General features: G+C 37.5%; 2 protein-coding genes across 3 annotated transcripts; both read right to left on the bottom strand.

Moving 5' to 3' along the window:
- Positions 1-915: 915 nt before the first annotated feature.
- On the bottom strand, positions 916-6,298 carry LOC145721445 (uncharacterized). Its single transcript, XM_081819163.1, has 2 exons — positions 6,020-6,298; positions 916-2,998 (listed from the first exon to the last, which is right to left on the bottom strand). The coding sequence occupies exons 1-2, from the start codon at positions 6,126-6,128 to the stop codon at positions 2,643-2,645; spliced, it is 465 nt and encodes a 154-aa protein (XP_081675289.1). The 5' UTR covers positions 6,129-6,298; the 3' UTR covers positions 916-2,642.
- Positions 6,299-7,966: 1,668 nt separating this feature from the next.
- Positions 7,967-19,518, bottom strand: LOC145721444 (uncharacterized). Of its 2 annotated transcripts, none has more exons than XM_081819162.1 (8): positions 19,152-19,518; positions 18,296-18,343; positions 17,288-17,425; positions 15,163-15,295; positions 14,228-14,485; positions 12,426-12,640; positions 8,549-8,738; positions 7,967-8,442 (listed from the first exon to the last, which is right to left on the bottom strand). In XM_081819162.1, exons 2-8 carry the CDS (start codon positions 18,341-18,343, stop codon positions 8,126-8,128), a joined length of 1,299 nt encoding a protein of 432 aa, XP_081675288.1. In that variant the 5' UTR covers positions 19,152-19,518; the 3' UTR covers positions 7,967-8,125. The 2 variants fall into 2 exon arrangements, with proteins under 2 accessions (XP_081675288.1, XP_081675287.1); XM_081819161.1 differs by having other exon boundaries at positions 19,221-19,518.
- Positions 19,519-27,291: the final 7,773 nt, after the last annotated feature.

Here is a 27,291-nt window from a genome sequence, read left to right as displayed (position 1 = left end):
ATGTTTCGAAAGGAAAAGGAAAGTCAATGAACACGTAAGTTTTATTTTCTTCTACATGTCTACAAAAGGTCATTAAAAGGTAAATGTCCCTCTATGCTTAACTGTCTCAAAGTCTATGGAAGAAAGAGAAATAGGACATGGTAAATAATAATTATCAACAAACGTTTGTTGAATGAATGCATACAGAGAATTAATTTCTATTTATGCACTTTGGGATAGGTTAATATTTATCATCTGAGACAAATAAAAATGATGAATGATAAATAATCTGATGATGCCAGTTGTGTTTACCAAGGTTAAGAACTGAATAGAAAGGCCAATAGAATTATAAGAAATAGTGATATGCTTGAAGGAACTAAAGATAATTCACCAGAAAGGAAGAAACTATAGAAACCAGGAACACCTAATGGCTATTTCCAAACAACTGATGTCCTTTCATGTGAATCAGGGAGTAGATCTGCTCTGTCTGTGATACTTCCGGAAAACAGACATGGCCTTATAATAGAGGAAAATTACAGGTGTGCATTACAAAATAATGAGAGGCTCTATGCTAGGAATTGGGTATCAGGTAAGGCATTGGCAAGATCTCTGTCCTAACTTCAAACCCCCAAATTCTATCATTTTTCCTAGGATTTATATATGTTAATCATGTTTCAGCTTCCATGCTGGAGAGCAGTTTTACAAATGTGTTCGAGTTAAACAGAGTCAAGAACTGTGCTTATACCTGGAGATACAAGGCTGAGTAAGATTTCAAAGAAGCTCACCTTCCAGAAAGGGAGATAAAATTTTTATATTTTAGATGGCAGAGAGGTTGAAATCTGCTGAGTTCCCTGGACTCAAAGGAAAAATAGGACTTTTGAGCTGGAAGTCAATTTAAAAATGTATTCAATGATCTAAATTTTGAGAGAGAAAACTTAGGCACCAAGACACTGTGGGGACACTCTAACCTCATACTGCTAATCATTGGTTACAGTTCATTTGCCATCTATGAATTTTAATTTTAGTACTTCCATTCTGCCAATAAAAATTTTGGGTTGTTTGATGGTCATGAAATAATTCTTTTTAGGAATATCTTTTTTTCAGGTGTTTTCTTTTTTCCTAACTTTTTCCTATGATAATTATCTTCAGGCACATTTTCTCAGAAGTTTAAGTATGAAAGTGCTATACACAAATTTAGTTTTAGTATTTTTTTTTATTATGTTCAGTTAGCCAGCATATAGTACATCATTAGTTTTTGATGTAGCATTCAGTGATTCATTAGTTTTAGTCTTTGGAGGACAAAATGAGAAGATTCGATGTTGGTTGAGTGTGGACACTACTGGTACATAGTTTTTTGGACCAAGGCATTTTTTCCATCAGGCTGCTCTACTGTTAGCCAAAAAGGCCTGTGAGGTCCAATGTTCTTTCCTTCCTCAGAGTTACCTCTTTCTACCCAAATTAGGTAGAAGTCAAAACCCCCTTCCTTTATTCCTCACATGCACTCCATCACCAAAGCTCAGACTTCCTACTTTCATACTATAAAATACATCTATTACTTTCCATCTGCACTTTCCCATCCTTGTCCACCATAATCTTTTGCCTAAATTCCATGACACTCTTACCCAGTTGTCCTACTTCCATCCCTGGCCCTTTACAAATCATTCTTTGCACATAGTCAGGGGGAAATTTTTGTAACATAGATCACACCATCCCTCTCCTTCATAAAACCCTCAATGGATTCCCACTGCCCTCAAAACAAACTCAAAAGCACAGCCTACAAGCTCTATGTGATCTAACCCGTGAATACCTCTCCAATATCATTTCATATTCCCCTTATCCCTCTTCATTAAACACCACGTGTTCCAGCCTTTTTGGTCTCAGATATACCAATCTTTTCCCTGTTTTATAGCCTTTGTGCCTTTATGGTAAGTGTTCATGCCTAAAGTACCCTTCCTCCACCTGATTGCACTGTGGCTCCTTCTCATCCATTAGGGCCTTCAAATGCAACTCCCATTAGTCTATCTACACTTGAACCACCCACCCCTCTTCAGTTACTCTCTATCACATCACATTGCTTTTTTCCCTCCTAATGTTTAGCACAATTTATAAATAGCCATAAATATTATTTACTTTTCATTTTTTTTCTTTCTTCCTCCTTAATAGATTGTCAATGATTACCTATCGGGTGAATTAAACTTACTTGAGAAAAAACATAGAGATTTGTTGTTGGTTTGGTCCTAAACCTCTTAAATACTGTTAATATTTTATTTCAGTGTGCTACAATAGCTTGTCTTTGTTTTGATCATTAATAATTACAAACATTCATATCGTGATTATGTCAGGCACTGTTCTGAGTCCCTACCTTTATTAAATCAGCTATTCTCTGGAAAATCCATAAAACATATACCATTATTTTCTCACACTTTACAAATGGGTAAATTGAGGCATAATTAGTTTGAGTACATAGTCCAGGGCCACTCAACTAGTTGGGCCCAGATTCAAAGCTAGCTGGTATGGCTTTAGGGTCAAGTTTCTAATTGTAAACAATGCTGCCTTTATTCATGAATTAAGCATTCTCAGGAGAAGAGGAATGCAAACCACTCCAGGTCCTGGGCTACCATTCGATAAGCACACTAACAATCTACTTAAAAAGGTAAAACCTACTACCAGAAGGGTGTGTCAGTGAATATTTCACAACACCCCCAAATCAGCAGATATCTGTTATGAATGAAAAATATTTGATTCTCACTTAGAGTTTGTTGAATAGTTACCAGCTCACTCAAGTTCCCATTCATCACTGTTGCCATTCCAATGTCATATGTCATCCCAGGGGTTAAATTATCAATCTTGAATCTATTAGCATCCCTTACAAAAAGCTTCATGACTTCTCTTGTATCTGATGAGGGTTTGATTTGAATGTAGACCTCATGGCCATCTGGTGGGAATTCCCACTGAAGAATCATACTGTCCTCTCCGACATCTTCAGGTTTTGCATGAACCTTCTGAGGAGGACTAATACCTTCAAGAAACAGATAAATAGGTAACACTTATCTTAGTTTATTGTTAGCATTACTCTTGCTCTGGAGTAAAAATGTCTTAATCCAATATTACTTCATGTTTAAAGTAAATTTAGCAAATCCCTACAGCACCATGACTTGAAATGGACTCAATTTTAGAGAAAAATATGTCTTGTTATTACTATGCAAGATTTGTCAATAAGATTAAGCACATTACACATCAAGGAAAACTAGAGTGTTCGGCAGATTCCTTAGGTTTTTAAGAGTTCCATCAGAATAATGTCCCCATTGCCAAGATTATTCATTTTTTCATCAAAGGTGCATGGGAACCTACTATGTACCAGGTAGTCACCTAGGCATGTAGAGTGCTTCAACAAAAAATAACAAAGGTCACTGCCTTATGCAGTTTATATTGTAATAGGTGGAAAGACACAATAAATGATCATATAATAAATGTGTATATTATATAGTACTTTAGATATGATAAGGTTAAGGAAAGAAAGAAAAAGTAAGCTAAGGTTAGAGAGGCCAGGAATGAAGTGGCTGTAGGGAGGAAGTTGTGGTATTAAATAGGGAATTCACTTCCTATCAACATAATAGAACACCACGTTTTAAGTTCTCAGGAAAATATCACTCTGTGTCAGACCCATAATCTGTTCAGCCTATACAACTTCACACAATTGTACTTGGTCTGACTTTAGGCATTGGCATTAATTATGTATGTAAAACTATCAGAGAATGCTAGAATAATCCAATTAGACAAACTGCCCACAAGATTCCAGGGTGAGACAACTTCAGATCTTTGTTCATGTATAACCGCTAAACTTACAAACACTTCAGTGGAGGACTTAGATGAAATCTACTGAATGCCACACATAAGTAGAGATTGAGGAAAAGATGAGATTTGGTAAGTCTGTGATAGCCCTATTATTACTCACAGAAATTTCTGTGCATGCATGTGTATTTTTATGGGAGAGGGTCCATTAATTTTTCCACATTCTCAAAAGACTTCGCGACCCCCCAAAAGTTAAATTTTACTGAATAAAATATACTCCTTAATATATATGAAGGCTCTTCATGTTCTGTGCCTAGTTTACATTTTCTAGATTCTCTACATGCTCCCGTACTACAGCCTTGCCAAACTAGTTGCAATTTGCTAATGTTCAAATGTCAGTCCCTTCTAAAAGCCTTGTCTGGTTTTCCTAGATACCTCTTCTTTGGTCCTCTCTGCCTGTGCACTTGCTGTTTGCCCTACTTACAGCATCCTCTTGCCTCCCCACTGCCTCCTGGCTAACTCCTACTCTTCCTCATGAAGCAGTTCATGACTCCACCAGAAGACTTCTGGGTTAACTGATCCCTCTCTACGCTCCCATAGTCCCCAGAGCAGAACCCCTATAATTGCAACTATAATGCAGTATTATCACTGTTTTTTAACTTACTTGTCTCACTCTATTTGCACATAAGCCCTTTAAAGGCAGAGGCTAGGTTTTATTCATCTTTGCAGCTCTAGTACCTATTACGGCTCCCGATACTAGAAAAATAATTTATTGAGTGAATAATGAATGAAAAAAGGATATTGCCTTAACCTTAAGAGAGTAAAGGAGCACTGGATTACTAATTCCTACATATGCACTGCTGTGTCACCTTACAGTTAATATACAGAGCAAATGACCCAAAAATTGAAAGTGCAGACACACAAGTACCTTAATCCTGTCCCTCTAGTAAACAGGTACATGCCATAAAAGATTTTAATTTGACTTCAAAATGAACAAATCTGTGATAAATCTTCCTAGTCTCTCTGTCAGTTAAAAATGGAAGCATCTTACAGAGAAGAGATCTATGGTTACCTGAGAGGATCTGTGTTGGAGAGTGGGCAAAAGGGGTGAAGGGGGCCAAGGGTAGCATGATGGATGGTAAAAAGAATTTTGAGTGATCACTTTGCAGTGTATCCAGATGTTGAATTATAATGTTGTGCACATGAAACATATATAATTTAAAAAAAAGAAAAAGAAAAGAAAGCGTCTTCATAAGTGTAAAAGAGTCAACCAAGAATTTATCCATTGAAAGGTGCTTTGTCTGCGCTCAAGGAAAAGAAAACATGGCTATCTACTATTCATTTGGAAAAATACTTTTGCTTAGGATTTACAACACTGAATACATGTATGTTAAGCACTGGCATTTAGTTCTCATTAAATAGTACCTTTTGTTGTTCTTATTTTCAAAGTATCCCAAGTATTCCCAGTGAGTAAGAGAACACTAATTAATCTATGGCTGTGCACATTTTTCATTTCTCCTACCTCAGCTCTAGCGTGTTTAAATTTTAGCTGGTATGATTTGATTGGGATTTCAGCCAAAGAATTTTGCATATAGGCATGTTAAATACACATGCACCAACAATACACATATTATACACAGAGGAATATACTCCAAAACATGTTTAGCTATGCATTGTTTCATACAATACTTTTATCTTTTAAAAAAACATTGACTTATACTTAAGGGGTAAATGTATTGCTTAATTAAAAGACAGATTACTTTAATGATTACGTTCTAGACAAGAATTCAAAATTGGCATATGGAGGTGAATGATTAGAAATGCAATTGTCCAAAGTCCTGGGATGATACTGCCCCCTAGAGGTCAACTCTTCACACTGTGTAAGAAAATGAATTTGAGTAAAACTGAGTGAATATGCAGACCAATTTGTTGGATCTAGTGTTGTTAAAAAGAACTGGATGAACTAATCTTCATGTTTCATGATAACTTATTTCCCAGCCAAGGCTATTATAAGAAAGATGTCTTCTAGGAACTCTGGTAGGAACAACGCAGATGTTTAAAGAGTTCATGCAAATCTAAACGAATTTAGTATAGAATCTATGCTAAATTTTGATTCAACACTCAAACAAATGTTTAGCTGTGAGTATTCATACCGATGAAGGATCAACATAATTAATTTTCAGCAAATAAATTTCAAAATATGAAGTTTACATTTTTTATTAAAAAGCAAAATTGTGCCTGTGCTTACCTGTAACGGCTGAAATAGGTCTCTCAGAGCAGCTTAAAGTTCCTCTTTCTGCTACACTGAATAGATATATCAGATAATGATGGAAAGATTTCAGATCTCCGATTTTCATCGATGTGTTGAGTTTTTCAACAAGCACCTCTTCTGATTTATTGTTTTCCACATCCAAAATAGTCACAAGGTAATGGTGAAAAGATATAAGATCTGGAGGATTCCAGTGTAAAAATATTTCTGTTGGGGTCACATGAGTAACTGTGACATTTTGAGCTGATAATGGGCCTAGGAGATTTTAAAAAATCAGAAAAATACATTATATTAGTGATAGAGTCTGGCAGAGTACTCTCTCACCTCTCAGTACTTCCATAGTAGTCTAGTTTGGAGAGAAAAGGAAAACGATTTGAGTCCTGGCTTTTCCACTGTATGTCTCTACTCCCTGAGTAAATTATTTACACTCCCTGAGCCTCCATTGTTTTGACTGTAAAGTGGGAATTATAGTAGTAGCTATCTTGGAGAATTATTAAGAAGATTAAATGAGATAAGGAATGGAGAGCATTCAGCAAAGTGTTTGACCCATGTTATTGGTTCAATCATTATTTTTATAACAAAACCACCAAAAATGGCACTTCTGGCATTCCATGATCACATCTTCCATGGCTTTTACCTTCTGTGTCTTGTCACACTAGAGAGCAGAGACTTCCTATTCCTTATTCTTCATTCCTGTCATCACTAGACCTCGGGCATTCATCCTCTTGCAGAAATCTTTCCCCACTCCAAACCATTTCATCCAATCCCAGTCAGTGGTTTTCCTAATTCATCCTTCCAGGTTAATTTTCTTTAAAAAGCACCTTGCACATTATCAGCTTCAAACCCGTATCAGTCCTTATCCTTCACACACACACACACACACACACACACACAAGTACACACATTCCTCTTCTTTCTTTACAAGCAATAGCTCAAGAGTTAAAATAAGACCATCTGGGTTCCTGTGTGGCTTAACAAAGTGTGTTGCTCTGGTCAGTTTACTTAACCTTTCTGAAGCTCAGTTTTTTCATTTCTATATAGCTACTCCCAGGGTTGAGGTATGACCTTTGTGAGATTATGCATTAAAAGTGTTTTGTAAAAGGTAAAGCAAGTCTTAGAAACTGCAGTCTTAATGGATTTCCAATGCTTCTAAGGTCAAGTCCAACCATCTGAGACTCACGTCCCTGGCACTCCCAAATCTGGTACCACTTCACCACTCCAACTGATTTTACTGTCATGCCTGAGGAAATTTTTTCCAGTTAACCTACACTATTCTTTTTCCACAAGCTCCTGTCTCCAAACTTTTGCTCACAACATGCTTTTCTTCCTTCAAGTTTAATCTAAGCCTCTCCTTTCCATGAGTCTTCCCATCACCCATCTTCTGAATTCTAGAAAGCATTTATTAAATGTACCACTTAGTGATTGAGAATTTAGACTCTTATATTTTCCTACACTTTGCTATCTCATTTGCTTTTACTTTTACTCCTTACTAATTCTCTTCATTGTAAGCTTCCCCAAATCCGCAATGCATGTCTGTTTATCTCCTGCTCTTAGCACATATCAAACTATAGAAATGATCCCTGAAAGTATAGTCTTTCTTAGCACGTATCAAAACTTAAGTTCCACAAAAATGTATTGATTATCCACTGTGGGCAACAGTCTAGTCCGTGTTGTTAAGACAAGTAAGATAGGGCACCTGGGTGGCTCAGTTGGTTAAGCGACTGCCTTCGGCTCAGGTCATGATCCTGGAGTCCCTGGATCGAGTCCCGCATCGGGCTCCCTGCTTGGCAGAGAGTCTGCTTCTCCCTCTGACCCTCCCCCTTCTCATGTGCTCTCTCTCATTCTCTCTCTCTCTCAAATAAATAAATAAAATCTTTAAAAAAAAAAAAAAAGACAAGTAAGATATAGTTCCTGCCCTCATGGGTTTATAGTTTAACAGGAAAGCCAAAGACAAACGGATTCATCATAATTTAAAATGATTAAAGATTTAGGTATGCCGAGAGTGTTACAAGAAAATACCAGACCCTCAGGAAATATCTGCTAATTATGATATTCAATAATTGGAAAATCATACTTTCAGAGGTTTTATAACTTACGTGTTTCAACAAAGAATACTGAACTTAACATAGTTTTTGTCTCCCATTCGTTTATTGCAAAGAGTAAGAATCCGTAAATTTGGCCAGGAAACAATTGGGTAATTGTTTTTTCTGTAGTATTTGGGGATATGCTTTCAAAATATTGTTCTTCTGTATAATCTAAATAATACTTAATGATAATTTTATATCCCAGTTTTAGCCACTTATTCAAATTATTCCAAGCATTCAAATTATGCCAACCAAATACAACTTCAGTTGTTCCAACATCCTTTATATAGATCAAAAGGTTTTCCTGCAGAGAAGGTGCTGAAAAAAACATAGAGGAGGATTATTGTAATTAGAAATCATAATTCTATCTTTAAAATAATAAAAGTGAGATACATGGTATAAGAATATTAATTAAAATAATTACATTCATATTTGCAAATATATGGCAATGGAACAGAGCAGAAAAATCTTGTAAAGAAATAGTTTGATCCAGTTGCATTTTGCTGTAAAATGTAGCAATCTGCTTCATTCTTGGGTAGCAGTGGAAAAGAAAAGATTTCATTTTTCTCAAGGCCAAAAGATGATCCATCTGTCCATGTGAGATGACCTTCTTTCTGAAATAAGATGTAAAAATTAAGCCAATTTGAAGGAGAAGTGTCATATCTTCAAATATATGTATCCTTCATGAGTTATTCTGAGTTGGAGACAGAGTTCACTTTTATTCACCCATTAGTCATATGTCTTCAAGAAAATTGCTGAATCTCACATTAAGCTTTTATTTTCTCATACATAAAATGGATATAATAATAGAACCTACATCCTAAATTAATTAAAGAGGCAGTGCATGTAAAGGCTCAACACAATGCCAAGTACAGACCCACTACTCATTACCGATTAGTTATTTCAAGTCACCAAATAAGTCATATGCATATGCATCAGGGGAGGTTGCTGATACCTTCCTACTAAGGGATGCCACTGGTGAGTATCACCAACCTCAATTCTCACAGGTAAGAGATATTAAAACAATCCGTTCCAATTCCACCTAACAGAATGGAGGAATACTGTTTCCCCCAAAAATCCGCTTGATTGCATATGTGACACTGCAGCTTTGAAAACAGACAGAGGCTTGAGGCAGCACGCATAAGTGCTTAGGGCAAAAAGCACTGGTCAGACAGACACAGATTCAAAGCCTGGCAGGGCCATCTGTTAGCAGTGTGACCAGGATTTTTCTGAGCTCCATTTTCCTTATCTATAAATGAGAATAATGATAGTGCCTCCCTCATAAAGTTGTTGTGAGATCTAAATGAGAGATACCTGTATAAACTTTCCAGACTGGAATACAGAACTATTAATCTTTCATTCACTACGTTCCTGCTGAGTGCCAGGCCCTATCTAGAAGCTGGGGACGCAATGATGAATAAGACACAGTCTTTATCCTCAAAGTCCAGCAACAAACTCACACTTATTCAGCATGAGTGAATGGGGTGATTGTTTTCTCAACCTGTCATAGGGATTATAACCCAGGAGGTGACTTTGATGCTAACCTCAAGAGACCCGCTTCCCACAGAAGTTATAGAGTATAATGGTTAAGAGCAGACTCTGATGCATGTCCACAAGGGCAAGTTAACTTCCCTATGCTCCAATTTCCTCATATGTCACACAAGTGAAGCACATAGCATGGTGCTTAGCCCTTAGGAGACACTACAGGACTCGGCTACTGGTATAAAGGAAGTTTTTCTTAGTAGTTACTTTGACATTTCATTTACCTCCTAAATTATGTTTAAGTATCATAAAAGCAGAGACTGTATCTTAGACCCCTTTGAATAATTCACAGCAACCATCATGACGCCTTGGGAATCCTCACTTTGGGTGTCATGACCATATGACCTGAACCTTATAGCAGAAACCAGTAACCAGATCTACTAGAAGACAGTTTATAACAATCATGCTAACAGCAGGAAACAACCATATATACACTAACTGGTCTACTTGAAAAGGGACTGGCATGCTGGGAGGCAAGCTTGTGAGATGTCTGAGATCAACTGTGGTTTGAGGAATCTATTAGAACTTCATTCCCTGCCCGTGAAAAGCTAAAGAAAGCTCAAAAAGAGAATGATGAAAATGCAATTAAAGACTGTCAGTAAGGGGCGCCTGAGTGGCTCAGTCAGTTAAGCGTCCGACTCTTGGTTCCATCTCAGGGTCATGAAATCGTGAGATCAAGCCTCGAGTTGGGCTTCACACTCAGTGTGGAGTCTGCTTAAGACTCTCTCTTCCTCTGCCCCTCCCCCACCCATCTCTCTCAAATAAATAAAAAAAAATTAAAAAAAGAGAAAAGAACCGTCAATAGTCTTCCCCAAGCTGCTGCAAAGTTCCACAGAAAAAATGGTATCAAACTGATTTGCCTTGGGTCACTACAGGTCAGGCTATCCCATAGAGAACAGATTTATTTTTGAGTGGCAGGAATTTTTTTTTTTTTAAAGATTTTATTTATTTGACAGAGAGAGACCCAGCGAGAGAGGGAACACCAGCAGGGGGAGTGGGAGAGGGAGAAGCAGGCGTCCTGTGGAGCAGAGAGCCTGATGTGGGGCTCCATTCCAGGACCCTGGGATCATGACCTGAGCCGAAGGCAGACACTTAACGACTGAGCCACCCAGGTGCCCGAGTGGCAGGAAATTTTTAAGAAATGGATCATCAAGAAGAAAATACAGACTAGGCAGAGATAACTGTGCTAGGTGTTGGGTGTTCCTACAAAAAGCTGACCAAAATGAAATTTCATGAGATATTCCATAGTGATAGGAATGTTGGAGAAAATGTCACACATTCCTTATTTCACTGGTATTGAATAGAAAATCTTCAGATCTTTCTATAACTCTTTTAGTAAAATTAACTTTCATAAACCTGGATATTTGAAATAAAAGAAATAAAATGAACAAAATTTCTATATTCCATATTTTCAGGTTCACATTACTATGTTGTTCACAGAGGTGAGAAATAGAGGAAGTGGAGCAGGTTGGTGGGAAGGAGAGGACAGTCTGGGCAATGCTGAAGCATCTATGGAAAATTCCAAAAGAGATAATCAGAAGAAAATTAGATAGGGGCACCTGGATGGCTCAGTCGGTTAAATGTCTGCCTTCGGCTCAGGTCATAATCCCAAGGTCCTGGGATTGAGCCCCTGCATCGGGCTCCCACTCAGCCTGGAGCCTGCTTCTCTCTCTCCCTCTGCCTGCCACTCCCCCTGCTTGTGTGCTCTGTGCTCTCTCTCTCTCTGTCTGTCAAATAAAAAAAATCCTAAAAGAAAAAGAAGAAAATTGGATGTCTGGAGCTCATAAGAGAAAAGTGAGCTAGCTAAATATTTAAGAACAATTGGGCTAGGTGGTAAATAAGTGAAGAAATAGATGAGATCACCTACATTTCATACAGGTCTGAGGAAGACCAAAATTAAAGCAAAATTACGGAAAGATATAGATGCCTACAAAGAGATTGAAGGGAGTGGGAAGAGATGAATAGGCAGAGAACAGAGGATTTTTAGGGTGATGAAAATATTCTGCATGATACCATAATAATGAATGTATGTCATTATACATTTGTCCAAACCCGTAGAATGTACAGCACCAAGAGTGAAGCATAATGTAAACTATGAACTTTGGGTGATTACGATGTTGTCAGTGTAGGTTCCTCGGTTGTAACAATTGTACCACTCTGGTGGGGGATACTGATAAGGGGGGAAGCTATTTATGTGTGGAGAAAGGGGATATGTGGGAAATCTCTGGTACCTTCCCCTCAATTTTGTTATGAACCTAAACTGCTCTAAAGAGATGTGGTGGGGAGGCAGGGAGGGAGGGAAAGATTGAGATAGAGAAACAAAAAGAAACAATGTCTGGGGATGCCTGGGTGGCTCAGTCAGTTAGGCATCTGCCTTCGTCTCAGGTCACGATCCCAGGGTCCTGGGAGCGAGTCTCACATCGGGCTCCTTGCTCAGCCTGGAGCCTGCTTCTCCCTCTGCCTGCTTTGCCTGCTCTCCCTGCTTATGCTCTCTCTTTCTCTCTCTCTCTCTCACAAATAAATAAAAAAATATTAAAAAAAAAAAAGAAACAGTGTCTGGCTTTTAAGAAGTATTCGATAAATATTTAGTGCATGATGGAGGAAGGAAGGAAGAGGGGGCAGGGAGGAAAAAAGGAAGGGAAGGGAAAGGAAGAGGAGGGTGGGGGAGGAGAGGGAAGAGAGGGAGGGAGGGAGGGAGAGTGGTAGGGAGGGAAGAAGGAAACAAAAATAGTTTTATCATGATATATGCATTTACTAACCTTCATATCACTAAGACCAGTCCATATTATTATTTGATTATTTGACCTGAGAAGTGAAAATATAAATTTTTTTTCCTCTTCATTTTTTATATCCACAAGGTGTGCAGAACTTAAGGATAACCTACAATGTCGCTGGGCTATATTCCATGGTGTACTCTCTTTGCTAATTTTATAACAGCTATTTCTTAATGCTATCCATCCTTGTGAACATGAACCTACCAAAAGAAAAATGTTTTGTGAAAGATGAATTCAGTAATATAACATTTCATTAGTACATTTCTTAACATCTATAGTAGTTAATCATAAAAACCTCATAGCATTAATTGTACACTTGCCCTATATTTCTCCCAAACCAGTAAAAGTGCTAAAGTTGCTATTATTCAAGTAGCAAATGAATTACTAACAATTAAAATAGTTTTTAAGTATAAGAATTAATTATGCAGAATTATTGTCCAATTATAACTTAATTAAAATAAAAACCACAGATTTTTTTTTTTCTTTCTAAGTCACTTTAGGTTGCCCTTCCTTTCACTTACTCTTATGCTGGTGGAGACTTTTTTTAAGTTTATTTTAGAGACTTTTCAGGTTTATTTCTATCTTAGAGAACCAGATATAACACTTGCTAAGAATTCTGCTCTCTACCACTGCTACTTGACTTCAAATGGGTTCACCTTCCAGAAAACACTTAGCCTTCTTCTCTAAGATGGCACACCATTGAAAGACTGAGGAAAATACCAGCCTGTTGAGAGTAGATACTGTACTTTAACTCTTGATATTGTATCAGTGCTTCAACCCAACATATTAGGGAGATGTGAGAAGGATCTTTTGAAGAAATTGTTGTTTTTCCACAGGGGGGAGAAGGTGGATGGGAAGAGGGGATGCTTTAATTACCTTACTATCTTTTTCTTACTACTGACATGTTTCTCTCTCCACTTCACTTGTAAACATGTACTATGTTTCAAAGTTTATTCCTATACAGGGTATTAAAATAGGACTCTTAGCCCATCACAGCATGTTGCCCTGATTAGCTATGACTCTCTCCTCTTCTCTTAAATCCTTTCTCACCATGTAGAGGAAGGAAGTAGATCTAGGAAGCCACAAAAAAAATTTAACATACATTCCCTTTTCCCTTGTAGTATTCTAAATTTTGATCAGGTCTGACCGGGGATGAATAATGAAGAAGCCTTAAATAGGATGAAAGATTGATATTTTTATATTGGATTTTAATGGACCTATTAATACCTGAGAATGAGACTGTTTATTGAAACTTGAAAGTCACCTAAAAAGCTATCAATAATTGCCAGAGTTGAAGAAAAGAGAACCCACTCGGTTCCATTTTTAAAAAGTGCTGGAAGGGGCGCCTGGGTGGCTCAGTCGGTTAAGCGGCTGCCTTCGGCTCAGGTCATGATCCCAGGGTCCTGGGATCGAGCCCACATCAGGCTTCCTGCTGAGAGGGGAGCCTGCTTCTCCTTCTCTCTCTGCCTGCCTCTCTGCCTACTTGTACTCCCTCTCTATCTCTCTGTCAAATAAATAAATAAAATCTTTAAAAAAATAAAAAAATAAAAAATAAAAAGTGCTGGAAGGAAACAAAGTTAATTCTTAAACTTGCTAAATCCAGCTTGTTCAATAAATCAGTCAAATACCAGAATGACATAGTTAGAAAAAAGGGACTATGCTGGTTCATTTACAAGCAGTTTTCTGTGGCTAATACTTGGGTAAGCCACTTTTGAAAAGAACAATACATCTACCAAATTATCTACAAGATACATAATATATTAATAAAGAACCAGATATCTGCATACCTGTTTCTACTTGAACATCCAGTCTCTGAAATATATTTATAAAATCCAAATACAACTGTTCAAATTCAAATTTAAAAGCATATAAGGTTCCAGGTTTTAAATTATCCCATTCATAAACTGTAACATTATTTTGCATAATTTGTGAAGAATTATTGAGAGATATTGACACTGAAATGTCATTGGAAGACAGCACACTCCAGTTAAAAGAAACACTCGTGCTTGTTGCTACTGTTTTAATATTGCTAGTTGAGAAACCACCTAAAAAATCAAGAACAATAATTAGTCGGATTCAAATAAAACTGAATGAAACACAAAAGATGTTGAATTACAAAAGAATCACCACGATGGGAAAGCAAATTATCTACTATAAAATATTTTCTAGACTATATGGGAGTTTCTTGTCCTCTGCTTGAAATAAATGACTTAGATTATAAATCCGCATTATAATATTTTTAGATAATCTGGATGACATGTAACATCTCTGCGATGCCTATCTATTCATATTAGTACACATCAAATGTCAAAAATGAAAATCTTCTTCCTGCCTTAGTTTATAATTTCCTTTAAATTTTGAAATTTACATTATGTTAAAAAAAAAAAAAAACACGGGGCACCTGGGTGGCTCAGTCGTTAAGCATCTGCCTTCGGCTCAGGTCATGATCCCAGGGTCCTGGGATGAGCCCCTCATCAGGCTCCCTGCTAGGCAGGAAGCCTGCTTCTCCCTCTCCCACTCCCCCTGCTTGTGTTCCCTCTCTGGCTGTGTCTCTCTGTCAAATAAATAAATAAAATCTTAAAAAAAAAACACTACCATCATGATGTTATTTTGGACTATCATATACCTGTTAGTCACCATAAAATTCAGATTATCTGATAATAAAATTGTTTCCCTTTTACAATTAGGCAATGGAGATGAATAACAAATACATATTACTTACGGGTTTTAAATGACTTTTCACTTAAAATTTGTCCATATTTTATGGACTGTAGAATGATGTGATAGTCTTCATTTTCCTCTAGTATTATTGATTTTGAAAGCTCTTGTGGGTTTGCAAGAATGCTTTTGATATTCTGTAAATAATTAGATTTATCTGTTTAAGGAATGTTTATTAACTCTGTGTCAGGTACATTCACTAAAAGTTTGACTTTTGTATATTTCCTTCATAAGAAGCAATTTTTCAAATAGAATGTAATATATACATAAAATATTTATTTTTACATAAAATGATGTTACCTCAAATAATTACTCTGTATAGCATATAAATTATTAAAAATATAATCATTCCTATGAAAAAGTGTAATGGTAATTTGATCAACTACTTAATGAAGATATTTCATAAAATGCTAACATTTCATACACTAATGAATAAAAGTAAGATCCCAATTGCATAGCAAAAGAAAAAATCAACAAAAGAAAAAGCCAACCTATGGAATGGGAGAAAATATTTGCAAACCACACATCTGATAGTGGGTTAATATCCAAAATATATAAGGAACTCCTACAACTTAGTAACAAAAAGCAAACAAACAACAGCAAATAATCCAATAAAAATGGGCAAAGAACTGAAGAGATATTTTTCCAAAGAAGATAATCAAATGTCCAACAGGCATAGGAAAATGTACTCAATATCATTAGACATTAGAGAAATGCAAATTGAAACTACAGTGTCAGAATGGCACCTATCAGAGTGGCTATCATCAAAAAGAAGAGACAACAAATGCTATGTAGGGATATGGAGAAAAGGGAACCCTTGGTCACTACCGCTGAGAATATAAATTTGTGCAGCTATTAGGGAAAACAGTATGGAAGGGTCTCAGAAAATTAAAAATAGAACTGCCAGCAATTCCACTTCTGGGTATATATAGATAGGAAACAAAATTACCATCCCAAAGAGATATCAGCACCCCCGTGTTCACTACAATATTATCTACAATAGCCAAAATATGGAAAACAACCAAAGTGTCCATTGATAGAGGAATGGATAAAGAAAATCTGGTACATGCAAGCGCACACACAGACACACACACACACACAGGAATACAATTCAGCTATAAAAAAGTAGGAAATCCTGCCATTGTGACAACATGGATGGACCCTGAGGGAATTACGCTAAGTGAAATAAGTCAGAGTAAGACAAATACCAATCTCACTTATATGTGGAATTAAAAAAACTAAAATCAGGGGCGCCTGGGTGGCTCAGTCGTTAAGCATCTGCCTTCGGCTCAGGTCATGGTCCCAGGGTCCTGGGATCCAGCCCTGCATCAGGCTCCCCGCTCAGCAGGAAGCCTGCTTCTCCCTCTCCCACTCCCCCTGCTTGTGTTCCCTCTCTTACTGTCTCTCTCTCTCTGTCAAATAAATAAATAAAATCTTTTTTAAAAATTTAAATAAATAATTAATTAATTAAATCATACAAACAGATCAGATTAGTGGTTGCCAGAGGTGAGGGAATACTGGGTGAAGATAATCAAAAGACACAAATTTCCAATTATAAGATAAATAATTTCTGGGGATATAATGTACAACATGATGAGAATAAGTAACAATACTGTTGTGTACTTGAGAGTTGCTCCAGAGTAGATCATAAAAGTTCTCATCGTAAGGAAAAAGCTATTTGTACCTATGTGAGATAATGGATGTTAACTAAACTTACTGCGGTCATCGTTTTGCAATATACATAAATCAAATCATTATGTTGTATACCTTAGGTAAATGTTTTGGGTTTATTTTTTTTAAGATTTATTTATTTATGTGACAGAGAGAGAAAGAGAGCACACAAGTCCAGGGAGCAGCAGGCAGAGGAAAGGGAGAAGCAGGCTCCCTGCCAAGCAGGGAGCCCGATCCCAGGACCCTGGGATTATGACCTGAGCCCAAGGCAGATGCCCAACTGACTGAGCCACCCAGGCGCCCCTAGATTTATACAATGTTATATGTCAATTATTATCTCAATAAAATTGGGGGAAAATAAATGCCAATAACTATCAAATTCCTACTGGGATGTGACATTTAGTCACAAATTTACACTATGCTTACTTTTTATCAGAGTAAAAAAAAAGATGCCTTACTTTTTCAGGAAAATTATGAACAAGTTGGTATTTTAAAATATAAAATTCAGGACTTTCTCCCTTAGGAAATTCATCCCATTTAATAAAAACTGCTGTTGTTCGATTATTCCTTGGCATATAACAGAAACTTTTTGAGATCTGAAATGGGAAAGAAAAGTAACTGTAAAACTATAATAAAAATGCATTCTTGGTTATTATTACTATTTTATTAGCAAACAACAAAAATTAAGGCTAAAATACGTCAAATTGTAATTGAAAGTATTTCAGCAATATCAACTTCTACACATGAATTAGGTAACATCCATTGGATAACTTTGTTACCGTAATTTTGAAAATGACTTAAGAAAGATAAGTAAAAATGGGAGCAAGGAAATTCAAGATCCATGCTTCTCAAAGTGGGAAACACCACGTTCCTGGGGTCAGGGAGAAAGAAGAGACTCAAATCACAGGAAAATCAAAGCACACCCTCCTAGTGTGTCAACTGTGTACTTTGATGATAACGGCTACAGGATTAAATTATTTTACAGATATTCTTGATAACACACTTGCAATAAAAATAAGTGGAGTACAAAATGTTTGACTCAGTTATTTTAGAGGTTCAGTTCATTGATACGTAAAGAAAATGTTAGCAACTGAGACAAAATATCTAGACCACAGGATAAGAGAGATATTCCCTAGACGATAAGAAAAGACTTCAGACCTCAAGAGAATGATATACTTACCAGAATTCCTACCAAAAACAACCTTAAAATGCCTCACCATACCATGAATTTTATCAAATTCTGATCTCTCTCCTCAATGATTTTCCCAACACAATTTGTAAGCAGTGAAAACAAATGCCATTTATATGCACAAATCTATGCAACATCTAGCAAAGAAAACTGTCTTACGTACCAAAACTAATGTTTAGTGTTATTTCTCTTCAACATACCCCTCATTTTCTAAAACGGGAAGACTAATAGCATCCTGCCCATTAACTATTCAAAAAAATGCTCAAAAATGTCTTACCTTAACAACATATTGTAACCAGAGCAATAGAATAATTGATTTCTCCATCTGGAAAATAAAGTATATTCAGCTCAATTAAACATGCATTTTTTTTAACCTCAAAACTAAACCATTGGACATTCTTTAGATGTGTATCACTTTAATGTCATATCTTTTCAAGTTAGACTGTTCATCCAACTGAATGTTAAGGCATTAATAAGTAGGTGCTGCATAATATCCTCCACCTAATAAAACTGGAATCACCAGTACTTTCCAACAAATAACAAAATAATTCGCTTCTAGAAGCTGCTAGAATTAAATATACAGGTGTTAGAAATAAAATGAATTATCAGGCAATTATAGGAAATTGCATAGCATTGTGTGAAACTATTTAACCTTAATTGATGGAAATCTAGAACACCTACACACTGCTACTTCGTTGGAAGTAATTTCTCACATTCTAAAATTACACCATCGTTATGAAAAATATTTCAAAACTACTGACAAAATGGGAAAAACAGGTCTTTTCAACTCACTTTATTTTTAAAGTGCATTTATCTAAAAAGCTTGTGTCACTTTTCTTAAGAATCTAGACTCCCTGGGTAACTGAGAACTTTACATCCAACGAAAGATACAAAGGAAAAAATTAACAGACTTGGTATTATATATATTTTTTTTAAATTTTAAAACCCTCCTGAGAGCCCACTGTAAAGCAAGTTTCTTCCTACAAAATCCTCTTTAGTTCCTATCAAGGTGTTTACCTCAGATAAAATTCAACCCAGTTAAAAAGAAATACGTAATAATCCAATCCAGACACCTCCACAAAACTGCAAAGTTTTAACCTTGTTCATTTTTCCCAATAATCTGATGTAACTACCCGCGGGGTTACGGTATCAATCCCCCGCGCCAACTCCAAGGGTAAACGAGCATTTCGAAAGCTTTGTACCCTAGTACGAATGCCAAAGTGGAAAGACCGCTCCCGGCTGCCTGTTCGTCAAGTCCAATTCCCCGCTCAAATTCAATTCTGCGAGTCACAGGGTCCGCGCCCCTGGATGGAGAAAGTGAGCAGCTGCCCTGCGGCGCACTGCTTTAGAAAGAGGCCGCTGGAGGCAACTTTGGGCCAATGGAGAGCAGAACAGAGTTGAAAGGAAAGGACTCAGGTTTTAAGAATGGCTGCGCTGAGAAGAGAGCACAGCCCTGAAGTCAGGGCGCCGAGCGCACAGCCAGGGGACCGCTGCGTGCGGGTGCCCACACCGCCCGCCCTGACCGGCCCGAGACGGTCCCACCACGCAGCCGCCCGCGCTTTGCAAGGTTCGCGCGCAGGTGCGGGGTCGGGCAGGCGCAGAGGCGGCGCGGGAGCGCGCGAGCCCGCCACCGCAGCCCACCTGGCGGCCGGGCTCCTTGCAGCTTCCTCCCGGCTCCTCTCAGCCAGCCGTCCGCTCCGCTCCGCTCCCGCTCTTTACGCCGCTGCTCGCAGCTCCGCGGGTTTCGCTCAGGCCGCAAGGCCCTGTCCCTCGGCTCATTAAGAGAAGGTCTCCATGGAAACGCTGAGCTGCGGCGGGTAGGAAGGGGAGTGGGAGGCGAGTCCCACCACAGCATTGGTGTGTGGAGGAGCATGGCACTCGGCATGGAAGAAGGGAGGGAAGGGTAGGGCAGTGAAGGAGAACCCGAGTGGGACATTTGGCCTCTCATGAAAAAGAAACAGAAGCCCACCATGTGGCTGTGAACAGCCCTGAGTGGACACAGTTTTGAGTTAAGTTCACTCATGTGGCTATGTATGGAGCCACATTCTTTCAGTGTTAACACGTCGTGTGGTTTAATTGCTGTTTGTTTTCTGCAGCATTTGAAAGTGTTGATTGAACTCTTCCTCCTTTCTGAGATCTTCTCCACAGTTAGCATCCCTGACATCACTCTCACCTGGATCTTCCATTTTCTCAATCCACATTATCCTCTGACATTTCCACCTTAAAAATTGACTTGACTCATGGTGCCTTCGTTGAGTCTGGGGTATTTCGTTCACTTTTGTGATTTCAGTCCTAGTCTAGACTGCCAGTCACTCCGCCTTGCCCCTCATTTCTTTCCGGGACTCCAGAGCAGTATTTACGGCTCTGCACTGGCCATCTTCACCCCGATGTCCCCAAAAGGCAATTCCAAACCATCTTTCCAAAATGAAATTCATGATCATCCTTCTCCCAGCCCTTCCTGAGTAGAGCGTCAGCCAACCAAACAAAAAAATTATCAACTCTGCGTCCTCAGATTCTTTCCCTCACTACCCAAAGTCAATTTTGTCCTCAAAAATCTTTTTTTGATTCTACCTCTAAAACTTCTCTTAGGGCAATTACTCCCTCTCTAGTCCCAGGACCATGGGCTTAGGTGATAACCTTAGCTATCTCTCTCTGGAAAGTATATGCCATGTTTAAGAGTTGGAATCTCAGTTCATTCAGATCGTTTGACTCAGAGACACAGCAAGAGCGGGAACAAAAGCAGGGGGAGTGGGAGAGGGAGAAGCAGGCTTCCTGCTGAGCAAGGAGCCTGATGCAGGGCTCGATCCCAGGATGCTGGGATCATGACCTGAGCCAAAGGCAGACGCTTAAGCGACTGAGTCACCCTATTAGGAAATATGTTGTTCGGCATCTTATTTAAATAACTATTATGAAAAGAAACCCACATCTTCACCAGAGGTTGGGTGGACATATATGTATAACCACATCTCTGATAGAAATGTAACAATCATACAAGTAATACCCATCTCTTCCTCACCTTCAAATTCCAGTCATCCAATCAAAAGTTTTGAGTGCATGCTATGTGTCAAGCACAGTGCTAAGCACTGAAGCTATAGCAACAATGTTATTAGTTCTCCCTAATCATACTATGATCCTGTGCACAACCGTATTCCTCTTGTTCTTGTTCTTACTATCTAAATCCAGGTTCTCTTTCCCTCTCATCTGATCTTTGGGCTCCTGGACCCAATTCCAATGTGTGTGAATTCTCGGGATACCAGCTTGGTGTCCTACAATTCAACTCAATTCTGACACTGTCTACACAAAGAGTCAAATTCCACAGGCTAAGCATTCAGTCCTACAAGACTCCCCCCACCATGCCATTCCATATGTCTGTCACAAGCCCAGGTTGCTATCCATGCTTCTGACCTACTGGCTGTAGGTTCAACTGAACTCCCTGAGTTCAATTAATTTGCTAGAGTGGCACACCCAACTCAGAAAATCAGTTTACTCACTAGATGACTGGTTTATTATTATAAAAGGATGGAACTCAGGAACAGCCACATGGAAGAGATGCAAGAGCAAGGTATGTGGGAAGAGACATTCATGTCCTCTTGGAGTACACCGCTCTCCCCAAATCTTCATGTGTTCACCAACCCACAAGCTCCCCCAATAGTTGATTAAATCCATTGGTCATTGGTGATTGATTCAACCTCGAAGCCCTCTCCCCTTCTGGGAGGTGGTGATGGAATTGAAATTTCCAACCCCCTGATCATATGGTTGGCTTCACTGGCAACCAGCCCCCATTCTTAGAATCTGTCCAAAAGTCACCTCATTAAAATAACAGAAGACACCTTTATAGCTCCCATCACTTAGGAAATTCCAAGGGAAACAGTGATGAGGACCAAATATATATTTTATTATAGATCACAGTATCACACTAAGATAACTGGCATCCCTTCATTCCTTCTTATTAGATTGGTCTAAAACAGGTCTCCTTATCTCTAGGGGCACCTGGGTGGCTCAATCAGTTAAGCGTCTAACTCTTGATTTGGGTTCAGGTCATGATCTCGGGGTCTTGAGATTGAGCCCAGCCTCAGCTCTGTGCTGGGTGTGGAGCCTGCTTAAGATTCTCTTTTTCCCTTTCCCTCTCCCTCTGCCTGTCCCCCTCCTCTCTCCCCCCCAAAATACAAAACAAAACAAACAAGTCTCCTTATCTCTGGTTTTTCATCTATTTTCAACTGTCTTCAGATTAATCTTCCTAGAGTTCAGTTCTGATAATGTTACTTTACAGCTCACAGTGTCTTCAATGGCTCCTCAGCCTCCCTAATTCCTTACTGTGCCCATTGAAGTCCTCCAGAAACATTTCAGCTTACTTCATACATGTTCAGTTCACTGTTTTTCCCTGCAATACTTTCTCTTATTTCACCGTCTTCATGAAACTTTTCCTGGTATTCCTAACAAGAGCTCTATCCCCCCTCCTCTGTGCTTCTGTGGTACTTAGTGCCTCTAATACATGGCTCATTGAATTCTATTTTTTATATAATTATCTGTGAACATCTTAGTATCTCTATCAGATTGTAGTCTCCCTGAAGGTAAGTCTTATTTCCTATTGATTTGCATATTACTCACAAGCCAATTGTGATACCTTACATAGTGAGCACTCAACAAATATTTTTTGAATAAATACTTGTAGAGGGAATATTATAAAACTCTGCCATCTCCTTTTTCTAGGTGACACTTGAGACTTCATTGTAAATATTTTTCAATGTTTTTGAAACAAATACAAGTTTTAAGATGAGTCATGTCACTCTAAACAACCTAATGTATGACTTATGAGTCCTCTAATCTGGTTCTGCTTTGAATCTGAAGAGTCTTTTTCTGAACCGTTTGTGATGTGCATGAGACTCTTTCTTTCCTAATGATTTACTCTTTAGAGTAGCAAGATTTGTCACATTTCAGACTGTGGAAAATTATATTGTTTTAAGGTTAAAATGGAACAGTGCTTAAAAGTTAAAGACCAGCACAAAAATATTCTTTCTCAAATCTTCTAGATAAATTAGATGTACTGTTTTTATCTTTCCTTGTTTTCTGTCTCCTGTTCTTACGTGTCTTCTTAAATGTCCTCTTTCAAAGGAGATACTTCAAATTTTCTCACAAAAATAACACTTTTATAAGCTGACATGTAATCAAAGTGAGCCAGATTTCTATCATTATTTAAAGGAAAACCATTGTTGCTGTAGAATTTCTAAGCTTTATTTTGCTGGCATGGGTTACAAAAGAAAGAAAATAAAAGATGGATTAGCAGCATGTTTTTCATCTGTATTTGTTTCTTAAATGTGATGCCAAAAAGCTTGGTGTTTTAGTTCTATAACTAGGATTGGCCTTTTCTACAATGCAAAATTTCCTAATAATTTGTGGTATTATCTTTTTAGCATATTTATTTATACAATATGAAAAGTAGTTATTGCAACAGATCTTTTATGAAATGATTTAATCATCCAAATTAATCCAAATGAATTTGCTTTGAGTGAAAATGATATGTTTAGTAAAGTGTTATTGGCTGCATTTCAGAATCCAATATTAAAACTCAGATTTATCTGTATTTATTGGTGTGGACTAAAATGCAAATGTCATATTGAGAATTGAGACTAAACAAAAAGGATCTGCATCTCTGGAATGGGATGGTTGTGAAATAATTTGAGGTCTGGTCCATCACGTTTATGGCTTTCCTGATAGATTTATTAACAAGTATGCCAGGATGGGTGGGAATTTATTTCTAAATGAGATTATCAGTACATTTAATATGTTTAATGAATTTTATAAATTTTTACTGAGAAACTTTGATGAAGAAAATATCTTAGCTGGAGGGACAGGAAAGCTGAAGCAAGAAAACTTGTAACTTCCTTACTACAAGGTCTTTATATCCAGACGGGAAGATCCACTATCTTTATACCCTGAAAAATGAAAGAAAAAAGTTAAAGACCAACATAAAAACATCCCTCCTTAAAACTTCTAACTTGGATGAATTAGTGGGACTGTTTTTGTCTCTCTTTATAGGACACTAGAGGATAAGGGAGCTCTGTGAGCTCATAGGGATGGCCAATGACCCTGGCGGTCCAAGCATGATACTCTAACACCTACTGTTGGCACAATTCTAGGATGACACCGACACCTAAGATTTCCATCCCCTGTTATTCATACCCTGTATAATCCCCTCCCCCTGAGGTTTGGTGGACCTGTGAAAATGATGAGATCATCACTACCATGATTATTTACATTATAGAAGACTTCCCTGTAGCAGAACAAAAGAGGCATTCTCCTGCTGACTTTGAAGAAGTTGCCATGATATGAGAGGGCCAGGTGGTTAGAACATGAGCCTTGCCTCCAGGGGCTGAATGTGTGCCCCAGCCTACAGCCAGCCAGAACACATGATCTCAGTCCTACAGTCTCACGGAATTTAATTCTGCCAACAATGTGAATGAGCTTGAAACAGAGGACCCATAGCCTCAGATGAGATCACAGTCCTAAATAACAACTTGATTTCAGCCTGGTGAGATCCTGAGCAGAGAGCCCAGACTCCTCGTTCACAGAAATTGTCAGATAATAAATGTTTTGATTTAAGACATTAAATTTGTGGTACTTCATTTCACAGCAATAGAGAAGCAATACCCACAGTTAATGTGATTGCAAACTTGGGCAGTCATCGCTCAGAGATAGATGTCCTGTCTTCTTTGTTGGAAAACATATTGAAGGTTGTTTTCATGGAAGCTGCCGTAGCCATATACAAAGTTGCCATGTGGAGCACCAGGAATGCAGCAGGAGAAAATGGAGTTGGCAGAGCAAGGGAAGCAGAGATAAATGCATTCAAGTCCTGGCACTTCATTCACTCTGGCCCATCTCAAAGTTGGTTATCTCAAATTCTTAAATCTTGTGAAAGATATTCTTTGCAGTGGCACTTATCCTCCCCAGGATTAATAAGTAACATCATTGGGATTTGATCCCAGGCATCCTAGTTCCAGAGGCTGTTTTCCTAACCATGAATCTCAGAAGAATATCCTTATCCATTGATTACATAATTAATCTCATCCTATTTGATATAATTTAGAGCGGTTAGATCAAGGAAATGAATATGACAAAAAACACAGGTATTCATGTACTACTTTTAGCAGGTCTAATATATTTATATCTTACAGACTTTTTCTAAAGTTAAGAAATAATTTCCTAAATGTTGATCTTAATCTACTGTTCTCAACATTAAATAATTCTCATATGTTTGGTTAAGCATTTGTTATCCTACTAGTATAGTCATTTTATTTTCTCAAGACTCCTTTGCAAAATTTTGTAGACCTTTTGTATAATGTTGATATTCGAGTCTCAGTTTGTACTGTTCTAAAATATAAAAACAAAACAAAACAAAGTTCACGATCTGAAATCGTATAACAGAACAAAACTGATTTCAGAAGAAAATCTGTTATTTATTACAGATAAAATTTACCAGGAAAGACAAAGGAGATAGCTTATATCTCTCTCATTCCCAATTCCTTAACTCAGAGTTCTATGCATCAGAAGCTGGTCAGTGGCCACAGGGTGACGAAGCAATGTCTTTCAAAAGTAGCTAAACTTTCTTGAATTCTGACTCTCTTTCTGGTCTTTCTGGATCTCTTGAAAGATAGCAGCTCCCAGGAAACAACGGATTTTAGCAGTACTCCACTGTATTTTATGAGTAGTCATTACAAGATAAACATTATAGATGAAGAGAGTGTCAAGAAAAATGGATGATAAAAATGGTAGCTGTGAACAAAGAAAATCATAGTTTTTGATGAATTTTGACAATTCGGGATATCAGAGAAGCATGAAAGAATGGTGAGGAATCTGTCACCTTCGTAGCTGAGAACTATTAGGACATGCTTGCCAGAATATGGAAAGTAAAATAGGAATCAACTTTATCATCCTGCCCTGTAGCTGGAAATATGAGAGTAAAATTCTTACCATTCCTTAAGTGGTAATAGAGGACAACCATGGACAATCCATATAACCTAATATGAATAGCCAAAATGGCATGAAAATAAGCCATGAGACCTATGAAAAAGTACTACAAAGCAAAGAAAATATCATCCTAAAAACTGAGGAGAAGAAGAGATTAGCTATTATAAGCACTCTGATGCAGAATTCAAGGGAAGAAACCAGGAAAATTTTTGTTTTTGTCTGAAGTACACAAAATACATGATTTCCATAAAACCATGGAAAAATATTGAGAGGGAAGAATAGTCTTGTATAAAAAGAAAATAGCCTGAAGTTAAAAAAAAAAATTAGATGAGTTAAAAAGGGAATCTGATACGAATAAATATGAGGAAACAAAATGCATTTGCAGATTTATACCAATCTACACCGATGGAAGTAGAGCAAGTATGAATAACTATTATGGAAGAAAACTTAATATACAATTATGGAGAGCAAAAAAGACAAATAGATGAAGACATAGAAAATGTCATAGGTATGAAAGAAAAACAATGTATACATAATTAATATTTCTGAATATAAAACCAGATTAAAAGGAAAACATATCAAATAAAAATATACTAGCAATAGAAGAAACACCTTTTATATATTTAGAAAAATATTGTGTGAATATCAGAAGATCCAAAAGAAAATAGCGAACCATACCTATACACACTTCCACAGTAGTATTGAATTCAAAACTTGAAGGAAAATTATAATAAGCAATAATTCAAAAAAAAAAAGGAAAAGAAATATACCTATAATGGAACCAAATACTAAAATGGAAACCAGACTTTTCTTTTAGAGCACTAAATGTCCAATCACAATGAAGCAATGTCTAGAGTTTTGAAAGCAAACTCTGACCTCAAATTTTTATACTGAGCTTATATATATCAAGTCCTCTGTATGTGTTAAACACTCTAGTAAGTAATTTACCTGTATTAACTCCATTAACCTCACACAAATCCTATGAGAAATTTGAAAACTATGAAGTGCAAAATTATTAAGTTTATTTAGAGTCACACAGAAAAGGATGGTATTAGGATTTGAACTTATACCTATTTCATCCGAGAGCCTGAGACCTTAGCTATCAAGCTACAGTGTGAATAAAGCCTTAGGAGATATATAATCTATATGCCTTTCTGGAAAAAAATTACTTGAAAACATAAGCAACCAAGAAATAAAACAAACTAAGAATTCAATAATGGAGATATTAGGACTGACAGTAAGGACTTCGGTTAATTCACATACAGAACTATTAAATTAGGTTGCAAAACTGAATTTATTTTTATGTGT

This window comes from Leptonychotes weddellii, chromosome 5, assembly GCF_054177405.1.
Source record: "Leptonychotes weddellii isolate Sample4059 chromosome 5, ASM5417740v2, whole genome shotgun sequence".
In the NCBI taxonomy this organism is placed as follows: domain Eukaryota; kingdom Metazoa; phylum Chordata; class Mammalia; order Carnivora; family Phocidae; genus Leptonychotes; species Leptonychotes weddellii.
The sequence above is the reverse complement of the archived record's forward strand: the minus strand, read 5'-3'. Positions and strand labels throughout refer to the sequence as shown.